Below are 16,981 nucleotides of genomic sequence, written 5' to 3'. Positions count from 1 at the left end.
TTTTTCCGTGATTTTCTCGACTCCTATTCAAAATAGGGATTGAATTAGTTTACATTCTACATACAGGGTGGGGCAAATAAGACCGGACAAATTCTAACTTCTAAACAAATGAACATAAAATCGTCAAATTTAAAGATTTTATTGAATTTTAAAAACTGGCAAGCAAAATAGGTATATGACTATTAGATTATTCAATAAAATCGCCGCCAGCCTCAATCACCGCCTCCACCCGCCCCCTGAACCGCCCGCAGGCCCTGGTCACCATGTCCTTGTCCAAGCTGGCGAATTTCTCCTTGATGGTGGCAATGAGGGAGATCTTTGTTGTATAGGCACGTCTATTGGTGCATGCTTCAAAGTAGCCCCAGGCCCAAAAGTCTATTGAATTAAGATCGGGATGCTGGGAGGCCCCATTTCCTTTGGAACGTGAGTAACCGCAGGATCCAAATTCACCCAACTTTAACGCTACCCTTTGACACGGAGGCTCTTATTTGGACCACAGTTGAGCTTGAACGACGTTCTATACCATTTTGGAAATGGCATGAAAATTCAGCTAGGGTTGTCAGCGCAATTCATAGTCTAAAATGAGTTTTTAAGTTTCATAAGGGTCTCTAACGTCGAGAACCGGGAAATTTTCACGATTTTACACAATTTTTGACATCTTAAAATCTGTCACGTTTCACTTTGCCGGAGTACTACAGCCAAGCCACTTTAGATAAAGAGCTCTAGTCTTTTCTAGTGTCCTATTTATGTATCTAACAGTATCCCCAGCAAGTTGCATAACTCTACCTCATCTACAGATGGGCTGAGATCCGATTTAGTGGTCCCTAGTCGAGAATCCAGATTATTCGACCGGCGCATTTCGAATCTGCCTTGTTGAACATAAGCGCGGCCAGCTCGGAGTACGAGCCCATCTTCGTCTAAAGATTTTTTTTGTGCTAAAAGGTAATTACCTAAGCTTTTTATAGTGGGGTCAAACGCAGGGAGGAAGGGAGGGGACAATGGGCAATTAATTCAATTTTATAGTTGTGACACTTTAAGGTTGAAAAACCAGATAATTCCAGATAAAACGAGTATTTCTGATAGTGCAACTTTTATTGGAAATTTATTCATTTTTTAATTAATTTTAATTCAAAATGCACCATCCCCCAAATTCTACTTTACTAATAGCCTCTGATTATCAAGATAAAGAACTTGGTAGCAATTCATTTACTAAAGAATATTAGTTTTAGAATTTAGCATAGAAAAATAGCATAAAACCATCTTAAGATTTTAATGATAAAAACAGTCTAAAAGGATTTCAGGACCTTTATGCATCTTCCCTAAAATGTAGAACTTAATCGGATCGGTAACCAAATTCTTAAGCTATAAATAAACAAAACTTACTACTTTTTATTGGATATTAGCGCAGCTTACTATATGTGTATGAGCATGTTATAAATGGACGTACGGATTTTCTAGTAACAATTGAGTTTTTATGGTTTCTAAATCGTAATAAATAATAAACAAGAATCAGTTAAAACAATTGTATTAAAAATTATTAAAATAACAACAAAATCTACTTAAATAATACATATATGTATATATCATATCACAATAGAATTGTTAGGTAAATATAAAACAATTGAATCAAAAATGATTTATGGGGATAGTCCCATCCGTGGCAACACCCCTTAAGGGGCGATTCGTCGTATTTTCAAAATTGCTTGGGGCTGGAAATAGGAGAAAAGCTACTGTGAAAATACAAAGAAACTCCCCTTAAGGGGTGTTGTCACGAAAGGGACTACCCTGATTTAATTACAACAAAATAATAAATAAAAATAAAATCAATTAGATAAGTAAAAACAAGGATGACAACATCAATAAAAGCGAAGCTCTGAAATGGAAGGACAAACGAATATTAACACTTGTAGATTGTCAGAACTGAATTAGCAAAATATTAATGCTTCAGTACAAACAATATTGTAAGTAAATTTGTTGCAAAACTGCATAAATAGATAATACTGTTTAAGTACATACTTAAATTTTTAGGACTTGTTTATAGAGATGCTTTGCTTATAACATTTTAAAATAGGAATCAGTTTTCAAAAAATCTGAAGAATCGGATAATTTGTTATCAAAAAAGTTAAAAATCGACATGTTTCAAATGGATGTACGGACATTCTGGTATTGATTGTAGGGTTGCTACGCTTTCTAAATTGTACCTAACTATTACAGGAATCATCACGCAAAGTTTGGAATCGATAGGACAATTCTAACCTGTTTAAATTAACGAAAAGAGTTAACTCTCTGTGACTGAGGTACGGACGGACGTACGGACGGACCGACCGTAATCATAGAAAAGCTTCGCTTAAAAAAAAAAAAAATTATGTAAATGTCAAACTACGGACCACCTCTACACGCTGCAGATACCCTCCGTGATGTAACTTAAATTCTTTCTTGCATGTTCGCACCATATCAATAACATCTTCTTTCAGGAAAGCTAATTTTCTCTTTGTTAGTCATCTGAAATAAATATTTTTTTTAGTATTTATAGGCTTAACTGAAAGGCAAAAATATTAATTCAGAACTAATATAAATACCAATGAAATTATTACCTACTGCTACCTAGTTAAACAAGGATGACAACATCCATAAAAGCGAAGCACTGAAACGGTAGGACAAACGGACATTAACACTTGTATAGTGTCTGAACTGAATAATCAGAATATAGAAGTATAAGATTCGAAGCAAAATTGTAAGTAAATTTGTTGATAAACTGCTTGATACAGCATAATTTTTATGAACATACTTACACTTTTAGGACTTGATTATAGAGTTGCTTCGCTTATAATATTGTTCTTTGTTGTTCCAGGAATCAATATACCAAAAATCAGATCAAACGGATAATTAGATCACATAAAAATTTGTGGTTAAAAAAGTAGAAAAATCAACATGTTTAAAATGGACGTACGGAAATTCTGGTAATGATTATAGAGTTGCTTTCTAAATCGTACCTTACTACTACAGGAATCATCATGCAAAGTTTGAAATCGATAGGACAATTCTAACATGCCTAAATTAACGAATAAAAGCTATCTATCTCGGACGGACGGACGTACGGACCGACCCTAATTATAGAAAGCTTCGCTTTTAAAAACCATAACTGGACATTACTTTTGGATATAGTCCCTTTCGTAACATCGCACCATATGGGGCGATTCTTCGTATTTTTCACAGTAGCTTTTTTTCTATTTATAGCCCCTGCGGGAGGCTCTAACCCAACGGGCCATTACCTAACCCTGTGGGACAATCATCTAACCCAATATAACCTAACCTAACCTAACCTAGCCTAACCTAAAATAACCTATAAAAAGCCATTTTAAAATACGAAGAATAGCCCCATATGGGGCGATGTTACGTAAGGGACTATTCACTATTCCCTTACTTTTCTCAAAATTAGGTACCTAATAAGAATGAAATGATAACCGAAAAGCAATCTTCTAACTGTTAATAATTAGTGGCAAAGGTACAGTATGATTAAAAATGTCAATCTGTATGTCTTTCCCTTCCTAACATTCCATTAATTACAACATATTTTCTTAATATTTAAATTTCTATGCTTTGGTAGTTGTCAACTTGGTTTTGATAAAAAATGTATATATACCGTAACCATTTTGTTGTTCTCCTGGAAACCTAGGCAGTATCACATTTTCTGCTTGTTTGCATTTTATACAAGATTTCATCTGAAAAATATTAAAGATTCTTATAGAGTTGCTTCGTTTTCCAAGTCATACCTAATTGTTATAGAAATCATCATGTAAAGTTTGAAATTGATAGGACAATTCTAATCTGTTTAATTTAACAAAATGAGCTAACCGTAATGGACAGACGTACGGACAGACCGACCCTTAAATTATAAAAAGCTTCGCTTTTAAAATTTTTATAAAATCATCACTAGACTAAATTTTATCTTGTAATGTAATGCCCTCTAAAATGGAGATCTATATCAACATACAAAAAATGTATTACTATATATAAAAGGATACAAATATTATATTATATCTTGTCAATAAAACATTTGAAAAAGGAAACCAAAAATCGCCACGTGTCACTAAATTTGTATTCAGAAATGTGTGTGTATATTGAGACGCTTGTTTGTGTATGTATTTCTTTCTAATATTGCCATACACTGAGCTATAATCAACAGCAGAAAATATATTCTATTAGCGTAGCTACTTTATAACTCATTTATTTTAAATTTGATTAATGAAAGATATCTAAAAGCAATTTAATTATTAATTTTAAAAAAATAAATACAATAATTTCTATAATCATAACTGCAAACAAATATTCCATAATTATTGTTTCATTATGATTTTAAAACAATTAAAGTAAAAATTTCCTGTCTGTTTGTTTATTGTTTACATTTTTATTATTGCGCTAGTTAGCATAAGAATGCCCCGTCATGTTGCATGATTTCTCGTGACGTCATTCATATTTTAGTCCCCAAAGTCAGTCAGAAACTGCTAAATTCATGCACATTCCCTTTAAGCCAGTCCCCAAAGTCTGAGACTCCTAAAATATGAATATTCGATCCATTGTCCCCTCCCTTACTCCCTGGGTCAAACGTCCTAATTGGTCAAGTAGTTTTGGCGCTATGGCCGTTTAAAGTTTGTCCGGTCTTATTTGCCCCACCCTGTACTTTCATCAAGTTTCATTAAGATTTGCTTATTGTTTGGAGTACTAGATCGATTCCTAGACTTTAAAGTTTTGTGATTTTCTCGACTCCTATTTAAGATAGACGGCTGAAATTTTCAGAGATTGAATAAGTTTACATTCAACATATTTTTTTATCCAGTTTAATAATGATCTGCTTACTGGTTAGGGTGCTAAAACGTTTACTTTATTGTCGTAATTTCCTTCAAAAGACTATTATAAATTTTGTAAAAAATTCGTGATTTATTTTATCAAGTTCAATTCATATTGTGTAAAAGTAAGCTGTTTAGATGCAATATTGTGCAATGAATAAATTCAGGGTCGGCAGCCGCGTCTTCATTCTCGCGGCTGAATACAGTTGCGCGGTTACAGATGAGGGCGTCTGAAGTTGTTTGATTAGCATATTATAAAGGAGATTTTAAAAATTTGTGAAATTATTTTTTTTTTATTCCAATGACTGTAATTTCTCCTATATTTATTAATTTATTATGAAATCTTATTTAGACACAATTTCTTGCAATATTCAAAATGGCTAGAGTAACAAATCATTCAGTAACAAAAATGGGATTATGCGCATGTTTGTATGTTTCATTTAGTAACAACTAGTCTTTAAATTATGTAAGACATGTGCTGCTGAGAAACTTGATTTTAACACTGATAATAAAGTTAATATAAATAAATTTTATTGTTAACTACTACTCAGAAAATTTTAAAAGTGAAGCTTTTCGTTTGATTGATAAAGTCAATCCTTTTTTTGTTAAAATTTTATTTTAATTGAATTGGTTAGTTTTAAATTTATGACTTCAAATAAAATAATTCTAACACAAGATTGAGCGTTGAAACTCTATAATCAATCGTGTATTTAAAAACTAAATTAAAATTTGATTTTGTGTACCAAAAATAAATTTTTTTTGACATATATGCTTAATTCGAGGAGAGCTCTGTAGGTGAAGACATTTATATTTTATTCATAACTAGAGCCACGCCCCTAGAGGCCTCTAGAGTTTTTTTTCTAGGGGCGATTTTTCTTAGGAGGGTGGTGGTACCCTCCCCCAAAATAGTTATAAATTTTACAGGGACCTATAAGAAGCTACCCTGTAAAAAAGTAGGATATCGGTTCAGCTGTTAGCGCGATCCTTACAGACAAACAGACAGATAGAAAGACATACTGTTACTTTATTATTTTTACATGTATTACTTTTTTCAGAAAAAAAGATGTATATAAGTAAATTGATACATATATTTAATGTCTTGAATATAAATTCTGATAAACATGAAAATGTAAGTTCAAATTTGTTTTATATATATGTGAATGTAGATACAAGGACGTCCAAGCTTTTTCTTTAGGGGGAGTAAAAATCTGGACAGATGGTTTAATTTTATTTGGAGGGGGGGAGGAGCCCATACTTTTGAGTTGAAATTCAAAATAATTACCTGAATTCGATTTAAAGGGCTTAAAATAGAAAAAGGTTTTTTTTGTGGTGGTTTGAGAGGTTTTGGAAGTCGTATTACCCCCCATCCCCACTCCTTAAAATTTTATGGAGGTGTCTCCCAGCAAAAAAAAAATTATGGTTGTGCATTTGGCACCCCCAAATTTGGGATAAAATCTTTTTTTCGCAAAAAAATTTCTTAATTAATGTTTATATAATTTTAGGTCAATAGCTTGAAATATGACATTATTGATGACAAGAAACCAGTAAAAACGTCCAATTTGCAATCACTGGACCCTGTTGATACTAAATATCTTAGCGTTTCTTTAGATAGGTATCCTTTGATAACGAAGATACACTACGATACATCGAAATAGATAGAATTTCTTTGCCATAAATGTTCTTTTCATTAATTGAAAACCCAAACAAAAAATTCTGTTATCTGTTTGCAAATCATCTGAAATATCCCTATCCTATAGATTGGAGAAGGGCGTTCTCTCCTCAAACACTTAAATTTGTATTTAAAAATAAATTAGGGGGGGAAGTGTAAATAAGATAGATATTCTACTTCTGTTACAAAAGGGAAAGAAATAGACTAAAATTTTTTTTTTAAGTTTCAATTTTGTGAAAATAATTCTTTTTGTTAAGTCATATCATCGGAGAGAGATGGAAAAATTTTGATTTTAAATCAGAAAAATTGAAGAATCTTGCAAGAGGCCTAGCTCCTGCGTACCTAAGGTATACATTTTAATGTTAGCAAAGCTACGCTATAACTTCTCTAATAGTGCTGACCTTTACTGTGTCACATGATAACATAAAGTTACTATATAATTTAGGTAGATTACAATAGGATTAAATGCCTTTTATCTATATGTATTTTGGGGACAACGGTCATAGGCTTAAAATAGAATTCATTACGATAACATGGCTATACAACAATTATCAGGATTTTCCATGGGAGCGCAGCTACTCAGTTTTAGGTCAGTCCACTACAATAACATACATGTCTATAACTTTTACTGTATGATACGTTAATTTTTTACTTTAATTCAAAAAAAATAATGTATAACTAAAATGATAATAATATTTTTTCTCGTATTCATTCGAATCCGGTGGATAGGAACCGGTTCTCATCCATACGAAAAAACTATGTCTAGCATCGTATTATATCCAGCACCTCGGGGCTAAAAAAACTAGTTTTAATCTTATAATTGTACATTCTATATCCGCGGAAAGCCGTTTATAATACGATACGAGAAATAACTATTCCAGTATGGCTCGAACTCGATAAATTTCCAATGGATTAGAACCAGTTCTCAGCCATACTGAAAAATCATGTATAGCTTCGTATTGCAGACAATATTCCATGAATATTAAGATAATAACATAAAATTATTCAAGTCTTTTTTTGCCGGTCCTTCGGCCCCTCGGAGCTTAAAAAACTGGTTTTAATTTTATAATTTCATTTTAATATCTGTGGAAAGCTGTCTATAATATGATGCGATAAATAACTTTGGGTATAGTCCTTTCCATGACATCGCTCCATATGGGGCGATGATTTTCTATAGCTCCTTCAAGGAGCTATAGCATAGCCTCTTATCATATGGAGCGATGTGATAGCCCCTTTTAAGGAGCGTTCATATCGCCTCTTATGATAAGAGGCTATGCTATAGCTCCTTCATGGCCTCTTAATAGCTCCTTTGAAGGGGCGTTAATATCGCCTCTTATGATAAGAGGCTATACTATAGCCCCATGATGGCTCCTTCATAGCCTCTCCATCGCCCCTCCATAGTCCTTTACCTCCAGTGCCCCTTCATCGCCCCTACATCGCTCCTTCATCTCTCCTTCTTGAAATTTATATTAAATTGTACTTTGATGGCCCCTACATCGCCCCTACATCGCTCCTTCATCTCTAATTCTTGAATTTTATATTACATTGTACTTTGATGGCCCCTACATCGCTCCTCCATCGCCCCTACATCGCTCCTCCATCGCCCCTACATCGCTCATACATCGCCCCTACATCGCTCCTTCATCTCTCCTTCTTGAAATTTATATTACATTGTACTTTGATGGCCCCTACATCGCTCCTCCATCGCCCCTTCATCGCTCCTCCATCGCCCCTACATCGCTCCTTCATCTCTCCTTCTTGAAATTTATATTACATTGTACTTTGATGGCCCCTACATCGCTCCTCCATGGCCCCTTCATCGCTCCTACATCGCCCCTACATCGCTCCTTCATCTCTCCTTCTTGAAATTTATATTACATTGTACTTTGATGGCCCCTACATCGCTCCTCCATCGCCCCTACATCGCTCCTTCATCTCTCCTTCTTGAAATTTATATTAAATTGTACTTTGATGGCCCCTACATCGCCCCTACATCGCTCCTTCATCTCTAATTCTTGAATTTTATATTACATTGTACTTTGATGGCCCCTACATCGCTCCTCCATCGCCCCTACATCGCTCATACATCGCCCCTACATCGCTCCTTCATCTCTCCTTCTTGAAATTTATATTACATTGTACTTTGATGGCCCCTACATCGCTCCTCCATCGCCCCTTCATCGCTCCTCCATCGCCCCTACATCGCTCCTTCATCTCTCCTTCTTGAAATTTATATTACATTGTACTTTGATGGCCCCTACATCGCTCCTCCATGGCCCCTTCATCGCTCCTACATCGCCCCTACATCGCTCCTTCATCTCTCCTTCTTGAAATTTATATTACATTGTACTTTGATGGCCCCTACATCGCTCCTCCATCGCCCCTTCATCGCTCCTACATCGCCCCTACATCGCTCCTTCATCTCTCCTTCTTGATATTTATATTACATTGTACTTTGATGGCCCCTACATCGCTCCTACATCGCTCCTACATCGCTCCTCCATCGCCCCTTCATCGCTCCTTCTCCAAATTTATATAACATTGCAACTTGATGGCCCCTACATCGCTGCTACATCGCTCCTCCATCGCTCCTCCATCGCCCCTTCATCGCTCCTTCCACAAATTTATATTACATTGTACTTTGATGGCCCCTACATCTCTCCTCCATCGCTCCTCCATCGCCCCTTAATAGCCCCTTACCTTAATTTATATAAAAAAGCCCCTACATAGCCTCTCCATCGCCCCTTAATAGCTCCTTACCTTAATTTATATAACATAGCCCCTACATAGCCTCTCCATCGCCCCTTAATAGCCCCTTATCTTAATTTATATAACAAAGCCCCTACATAGCCTCTCAATCGCCCCTAATAGCCCCTTACCTTTATTTATATAACAAAGCTCCTACATAGCCTCTCCATCGCCCCTTAATAGTCCCTTACCTTAATTTATATAACATAGCTCTTACATAGCCTCTCAATCGCCCCTTAAAAGCCCATTACCTTAATTTATATAACATAGCCCCTACATAGCCTCTCCATCGCCCCTTACCTTAATTTATATAACATAGCCCCTACATAGCCTCTCCATCGCCCCTTAATAGCTCCTTACCTTAATTTATATAACATAGCCCCTACATAGCCTCTCCATCGCCCCTTAATAGCCCCTTACCTTAATTTATATAACATAGCCTCTACATAGCCTCTCCATCGCCCCTTAATAGCCCCTTACCTTAATTTATATAACATAGCCCTACATAGCCTCTCCATCGCCCCTTAATAGCCCCTTACCTTAATTTATATAGCATAGCCCCTACATAGCCTCTCCATCGCCCCTTAATAGCCTCTTACCTTAATTTATATAATCCTTACCTTAATATATATAACATAGCCCCTACATAGCCTCTCCATCGCCCCTAAATAGCCCCTTACCCTAATTTATATAACATAGCCCCTACATAGCCTCTCCATCGCCCCTTAATAGCTCCTTACCTTAATTGATATAACATAGCCCCTACATAGCCTCTCCATTGCCCCTTAATAGCCCCTTACCTTAATTTATATAACATAGCCTCTACATAGCCTCTCCATCGCCCCTTAATAGCCCCTTACCTTAATTTATATAACATAGCCCTACATAGCCTCTCCATCGCCCCTTAATAGCCCCTTACCTTAATTTATATAGCATAGCCCCTACATAGCCTCTCCATCGCCCCTTAATAGCCTCTTACCTTAATTTATATAATCCTTACCTTAATATATATAACATAGCCCCTACATAGCCTCTCCATCGCCCCTAAATAGCCCCTTACCCTAATTTATATAACATAGCCCCTACATAGCCTCTCCATCGCCCCTTAATAGCCCCTTACCTTAATTTATATAACATAGCCTCTACATAGCCTCTCCATCGCCCCTTAATAGCCCCTTACCTTAATTTATATAACATAGCCCTACATAGCCTCTCCATCGCCCCTTAATAGCCCCTTACCTTAATTTATATAGCATAGCCCCTACATAGCCTCTCCATCGCCCCTTAATAGCCTCTTACCTTAATTTATATAATCCTTACCTTAATATATATAACATAGTCCCTACATAGCCTCTCCATCGCCCCTAAATAGCCCCTTACCCTAATTTATATAACATAGCCCCTACATAGCCTCTCCATCGCCCCTTAATAGCTCCTTACCTTAATTTATATAACATAGCCCCTACATAGCCTCTCCATCGCCCCTTAATAGCCCCTTACCTTAATTTATATAACATAGCCTCTACATAGCCTCTCCATCGCCCCTTAATAGCCCCTTACCTTAATTTACATAACATAGCCCTACATAGCCTCTCCATCGCCCCTTAATAGCTCCTTACCTTAATTTATATAGCATAGCCCCTACATAGCCTCTCCATCGCCCCTTAATAGCCTCTTACCTTAATTTATATAATCCTTACCTTAATATATATAACATAGCCCCTACATAGCCTCTCCATCGCCCCTAAATAGCCCCTTACCCTAATTTATATAACATAGCCCCTACATAGCCTCTCCATCGCCCCTTAATAGCCTCTTACCTTAATTTATATAACATAGGCCCTACAAAGCATCTCCATCGCCCCTTAATAGCCCCTTACCTTAATTATATAACATAGCCCCTACATAGCCTCTCCATCGCCCCTTAATAGCCTCTTACCTTAATTTATATAACATCTCTCCTACATCGCCCCTTCATCGCTCCTTCTCCAAATTTATATTACATTGCAACTTGATGGCCCCTACATCGCTGCTACATCGCTCCTTCATTGCTCCTACATCGCCCCTCCATCGCTCCTACATCGCTCCTTCTCCAAATTTATATTAAATTGTACTGTGATGGCCCCTACATCGCTCCTACATCGCTCCTTCATCGCTCCTACATCGCCTCTTCATCGCTCCTTCTCCAAATTTATATTACATTGTACTTTGATGGCCCCTACATCGCCCCTACATCGCCCCTCCATCGCCCCTCCATCGCTCCTACATCGCCCCTCCATCGCTCCTTCATCGCTCCTTCTCCAAATTTATATTACATTGTACTTTGATGGCTCCTACATCGCCCCTCCATCGCTCCTACATCGCCCCTCCATCGCTCCTACATTGCTCCTTCATCGCTCCTTCTCCAAATTTATATTAAATTGTACTGTGATGGCCCCTACATCGCTCCTACATCGCTCCTACATCGCTCCTTCATCGCTCCTACATCGCCCCTTCATCGCTCCTTCTCCAAATTTATATTACATTGTACTTTGATGGCCCCTACATCGCCCCTCCATCGCTCCTACATCGCCCCTCCATCGCTCCTACAACGCTCCTTCATCGCTCCTTCTCCAAATTTATATTAAATTGTACTGTGATGGCCCCTACATTGCTCCTACATTGCTCCTTCATCGCTCCTACATCGCCCCTTCATCGCTCCTTCTCCAAATTTATATTACATTGCAACTTGATGGCCCCTACATCGCTCCTACATAGCTCCTCCATCGCTCCTTCATCGCTCCTATATCGCCCCTTCATTGCTCCTTCTCCAAATTTATATTACATTGCAACTTGATGGCCCCTACATCGCCCCTTAATAGCCCCTTACCTTAATTTATATAACAAAGCTCCTATATGGCCTCTCTATCGCCCCTTAATAGCCACTTAATTTAATTATATAACATTGCCCCTACATAGCCTCTCCATCGCCCCTTAATAGCCCCTTACCTAAATTTATATAACAAAGCTCCTATATAGCCTCTCCATCGCCCCTTAATAGCCCCTTACCTTAATTATGTAACATAGCCTCTACATAGCCTCTCAATCGCCCCTTAATAGCCTCTTACCTTAATTTATATAACATAGCTCTTACATAGCCTCTCAATCGCCCCTTAAAAGCCCATTACCTTAATTTATATAACATAGCCCCTACATAGCCTCTCCATCGCCCCTTACCTTAATCTATATAACAAAGCTCCTACATAGCCTCTCCATCGCCCCATAATAGCCTCTTACCTTAATTATGTAACATAGCCTCTACATAGCCTCTCCATCGCCCCTTAATATCCCCTTACCTTAATTATATAACATAGCTCCTACATAGCCTCCCCATCGCCCCTTAATAGCCCCTTACCCGAATTTATATAACATAGCCCCTAAATAGCCTCTCCATCGCCCCTTAATAGCCCCTTACCTTAATTTATATAACATAGCCCCTACATAGCCTCTCCATCGCCCCTTAATAGTCCTTTACCTTAATTTATATAAAATAGCCCCTATATAGCCTCTCCATCGCCCCTTAATAGCAAATTTATATAACATAGCCGCTACATAGCCTCTCCATCGCCCCTTAATAGCTCCTTACCTTAATTTATATAACATAGCCTCTCCATCGCCCCTTAATAGCCCTCCATCGCCACTTAAAAGCCCCTTACCTTAATTTATATAACATAGCCTCTACATACATACAGACAAAGATCCTGTTACTTTATTATAAGGATTAAAATAAAATAGTTATTAACCTCCCCAGGACCTATGAGAAGCTACCCTATTAAAGAGAACGATCTCAGGACCTATAGGAATCTTCACTGTAAAGGAGAACCATATTGGTTCAGCGGTTAGCAAGATCCTTCGGTACAGACAGACATTCATACATACAGACAAAGATTCTGTTAATTTATTTTAAGAAATACAGATAAAATTGTTATAAACCTTTCCAGGCCTAAAACCATCTCAGGACCTAATTTCTGCCGTTGACAACTCGAGTTAAGTTACTATATTATTTTTACAATGTTTAACTTATCTGTTATTATTGGCTGACGAAAAGTTTGGGCAAAAAAAAAGATTTATCCTTCAATGAAATATCTCTCCAGTATAATTTTGGCAAGTGCTAATTTATTAAGAATAAAGTTTGCCACAAATTTACCAAAAAATCTCATTGTCATTTCGCCAGGGAGGATTAGGATAGTTACCAAAGTGTTATAAGTTGGCTTATCCAAGAGTGCTGTCTAGTCTCCAAAGTTTTATAATACCGTTTTCTTATTCGTTAGATTAACAACCTTGGGGACTTTTTATTGTTTTGTGATTGTTTAGTTCATTAAGTTGAGTGTCTAAATGTTTTAACCACTAATTCTAAACTAAAGAAGGGGTAATTTTGTGAATCATCAATGGGAATAATTAATATATAAACATACATATATATACAGTGTTTTTTTTTTATGAGAGCATTTTTGAAAGCAATTTTACCCTACTTATAGTTATCAGAATTTAATGAGTAATGGCTTATTCTCTTCGTTTTTTATAACCATTAACAGAAAAGCAAAAAAATATTTCAGTTTTTATTTAAAAAGTACAGTAAATTCAAAATTTCAAAACATGGGTGTCAACATCTAAAATAGTTATTTCTCGCATAGTATTATAAACGGCTTTCCGCGGATATAAAAAGTACAATTATGAGATTAAAACTAGTTTTTTTAGGCCCGAGGTGCCGAAGGCACCGGCTAAAAAAACTGGGTTTAATCTTATGATTGTACATATCTATATTCGTAGAAAGCTGGATATAATACGATGCTAGACATAGTTTTTTCGTATGGATGAGAACCGGTTCCTATCCACCGGATTCAAATGAATACGAGAAATGGTTTTAGCGCATTTTTCTTATGCTCAAATCTTCTACCCTTTCCAAGAATGGAGGGAGTACATTGGGGGGCCAGTATTCCCTCCCTGGTTGAGATATGGCCTTCAAATTTCAAAATGTTCTAGTACATGTCACAAATAGTATCTATATAAATTTTTAGCTCTATATCTCAACTTTGAAGCGTTTTGCAGCCATTCTTGCAAAGGTAGATTATAAGAAAAATGCACTAAAACCATTTTTAGATGTTGACACCTAAGTTTTAAATTTTTTAATTTACTGTACTTTTTGAATAAAAACTGAAATATTTTTTGCTTTTCTATTAAAGGTTATAAAAAAGAAGAGAATAAGCCATTAATCATTAAATTCTGATAACTATAAGTAAGGTAAAATTGCTTTCAAAAAAGTTCTCATAAAAAACACACTGTATATATGTATATATATCATTTTATCGACAATCGTCTTATCCCTGTAGATCTCTGATTATCAGAGCATTTTTGAAATATTTGCTGCTTATTTTTTGGCTGCCTTTGGCAAAATAATTTTTTTTCATAAAAAATGTATACAAAATTATCGTATTAATTTGGTAAATATATCATTGCACTTGAATTATTTTTAAGTCACTAACGGCTAATCCCATAGATGACCCTAGGAGTACTTTAATGAATAGATGTGGTGGAGAGGGGGGGGAGGGGGAAGGTTAAGAATTTAAGGGAAGTGATACCTTCCGGGGGCTGAAAGTGTTGGTCCCCTCCCCAAAATGAAAACTTTTCCTGCGAGTAAAATAAGCTTCAATGTAAAGGAGAAGCATATCGGTTCAGTTGATACTGATAAACATCCTGTTACGTTAATGTAAATATTAGTTTAAGGATAGTCTGTATAATCTCAGGGAGAAAGGAAACATTAGGCAATTTTTACAATAGTCTCCAAAGTTTTATAATGAAGTTTTCTTATTCGTTGGCTCAAAACTTTGGGGACTTTTGTCATATTTTGGTTGTAGTGTTGCAATTTTGTGTATCGTTATTAGGGATGGATAAAAATTTATCGGCCATTGTCTTATTCCTTTAGATCCTTGGTATAATCAACTGAATAACAGTTCCAACAACAAAAATTAAGATATTGCTTCGCTTTTTATGGACAAATATCCTGTTATTTTATTATAAGGAAAAAAAATAAACTATCTTAAAATCATCTCAGGACTCAGCGGTTAGCAAGATCCTACGGTATAGACAGACAGACATACATCATATCGGTTTAGCAGCAAACGAGATCCTTTGCTACAGACAAAAAAAAACTTTGTATATCGACTAGCGGCTACGCCCCCAGCATCTATTGGCTCTGTATTCAAAGGGGAATGAATTAAAGCCTAAAACCTTCCCAGGACTTAAAATAGAATAGCCTAAAACCATCCCTCGACTTAAAATAAAATAGCCTAAAGCCATTACAAGACAAATATTAAGCTTACCTGAAATAGAAAGCCCAATCTGTTTAGTAATTATTGAGATCTTAAGTTTCAGAACAGAAAGCCTTATTAACGTGGACAAACGCAGGATGTTTCGGACAAATGTCGGAGTGGACATTATATAAGTAAAACGCAGAAGTGTCTATAATATCTTAAAAATTAGGTTTCAACAACATTTGTTTAGTTATTTCTACACAGGTTAGGTTAGGTTAAGATATAAATATACAAATAAGCCCCCTGCAGGGGTTAGGCATATAAAAAAACATATTTGACAGTTGTAAACAATGTGAGAAAAAAATATGTTTTAGTTTAATGAAATGTTCTATCTGTTTCAAACCTTTGCCTTTCGATAGAACTTACCTACTTTGGAAAACTGTTAGACTGATTTTAAAATTTCAGTCTGTGAGAAAAGATATTCAAGATTTTTTTTTGTTTTGAAAGATTTTTATCTTATAAATAAAATAAAAGACACTCCTGCGTTTTACATAAGCAATGTCCACTCCGACGATTGTCCCATTCCTAGGTTTGTCCACTCCAACGTTTGTTTATGTTTTACTACTTTATATAATAGGATAATATGTATTCTTCTTTTATATTTCTCTTTTCTTATTCACTTGCAGCTGCGCTCTTTTTAATGTAAGGAGGCAGAAAAATAGCCTAAACCAATTAGGGGCTTAAATCTGAAAATGAAAAAGCAAAAAACCATCCCATGACCTATGTGAAGCTTCCCTTAAATGGAGAATTTAGTCAGTTTATGAAATTTTTAAGCTTCAGACCAAAAAAAATACTTTTTTTGTTAAAAGAGAGACTTTTCTACAATTAGGGTTAGTCCTTTCGTCATTGCTCTTCTCATTAAGTTAAGCACGTGGTTTTCTCTGCTATTGTTAAAGATAGACTGTTGAGATTTTTAGTGAATATTCCCATGACATATGTATATCCAGTCTATAAATTATTTTGTCTGTCTCTCAATTATGCTTCAAAAGACTTAGGTTTCGTGATAATCTTTGAGTAATAGCATATTCTCTTAAAGTCTGCTCTATAACTTACTTTGTCTGTTTGTCCATTATATGATCCTTATTCAATATTCTATTTAACTAAAAAATTTCATTCTCTTAGTTTATTTTTTTTTCTTTATTTCATTATGTTATTATATTATTTATATTTATTTTATTAATTCATTATATTTTCATTATAATTTTCCTTTTTAAATGCGAAACTTTTCTATAGTAAGGATTGGTTTGTCCGTACGTCCAAACGGTTTGACGACATTTTCTTTAATTTAGACATGTTATAAATATCCTATCGATTTCAAACTTTGCAGAATGATTTCTATAACAGTTGGGTACAATACTATATTCATT

At 35.8% G+C, this 16,981-nt stretch overlaps 1 protein-coding gene and 1 long non-coding RNA gene across 3 annotated transcripts in view; one reads left to right on the top strand and one right to left on the bottom strand.

Annotated features, from left to right (window-relative positions):
- Nucleotides 1-1,509: 1,509 nt before the first annotated feature.
- On the bottom strand, nt 1,510-4,318 carry LOC145332030 (uncharacterized). The gene is made up of 2 exons (XR_013884008.1): nt 3,644-4,318; nt 1,510-2,502 (listed from the first exon to the last, which is right to left on the bottom strand). It is a non-coding gene; the product is annotated as an uncharacterized LOC145332030 (long non-coding RNA).
- A 1,570-nt stretch (nt 4,319-5,888) lies between these two features.
- Nucleotides 5,889-16,981, top strand: part of LOC145331760 (heparanase-like) — a 35,324-nt gene continuing 24,231 nt past the window's right edge. For both annotated transcript variants that reach the window (XM_080176593.1, XM_080176592.1), the window contains exons 1-3: nt 5,889-5,976; nt 6,350-6,459; nt 6,774-6,863. In XM_080176593.1, coding sequence (XP_080032719.1) covers nt 5,911-5,976; nt 6,350-6,459; nt 6,774-6,863 — 266 coding nt within the window. In that variant the 5' untranslated portion in view covers nt 5,889-5,910. The remainder of the gene's footprint in view (nt 5,977-6,349; nt 6,460-6,773; nt 6,864-16,981) is intronic.

This window comes from Acartia tonsa, chromosome 11 (assembly GCF_053477335.1).
Source record: "Acartia tonsa isolate MP-2025a chromosome 11, ASM5347733v1, whole genome shotgun sequence".
NCBI lineage: Eukaryota > Metazoa > Arthropoda > Copepoda > Calanoida > Acartiidae > Acartia > Acartia tonsa.
Note: the sequence above shows the minus strand (reverse complement) of the source record. Positions and strands in the feature narration are given on the sequence as shown.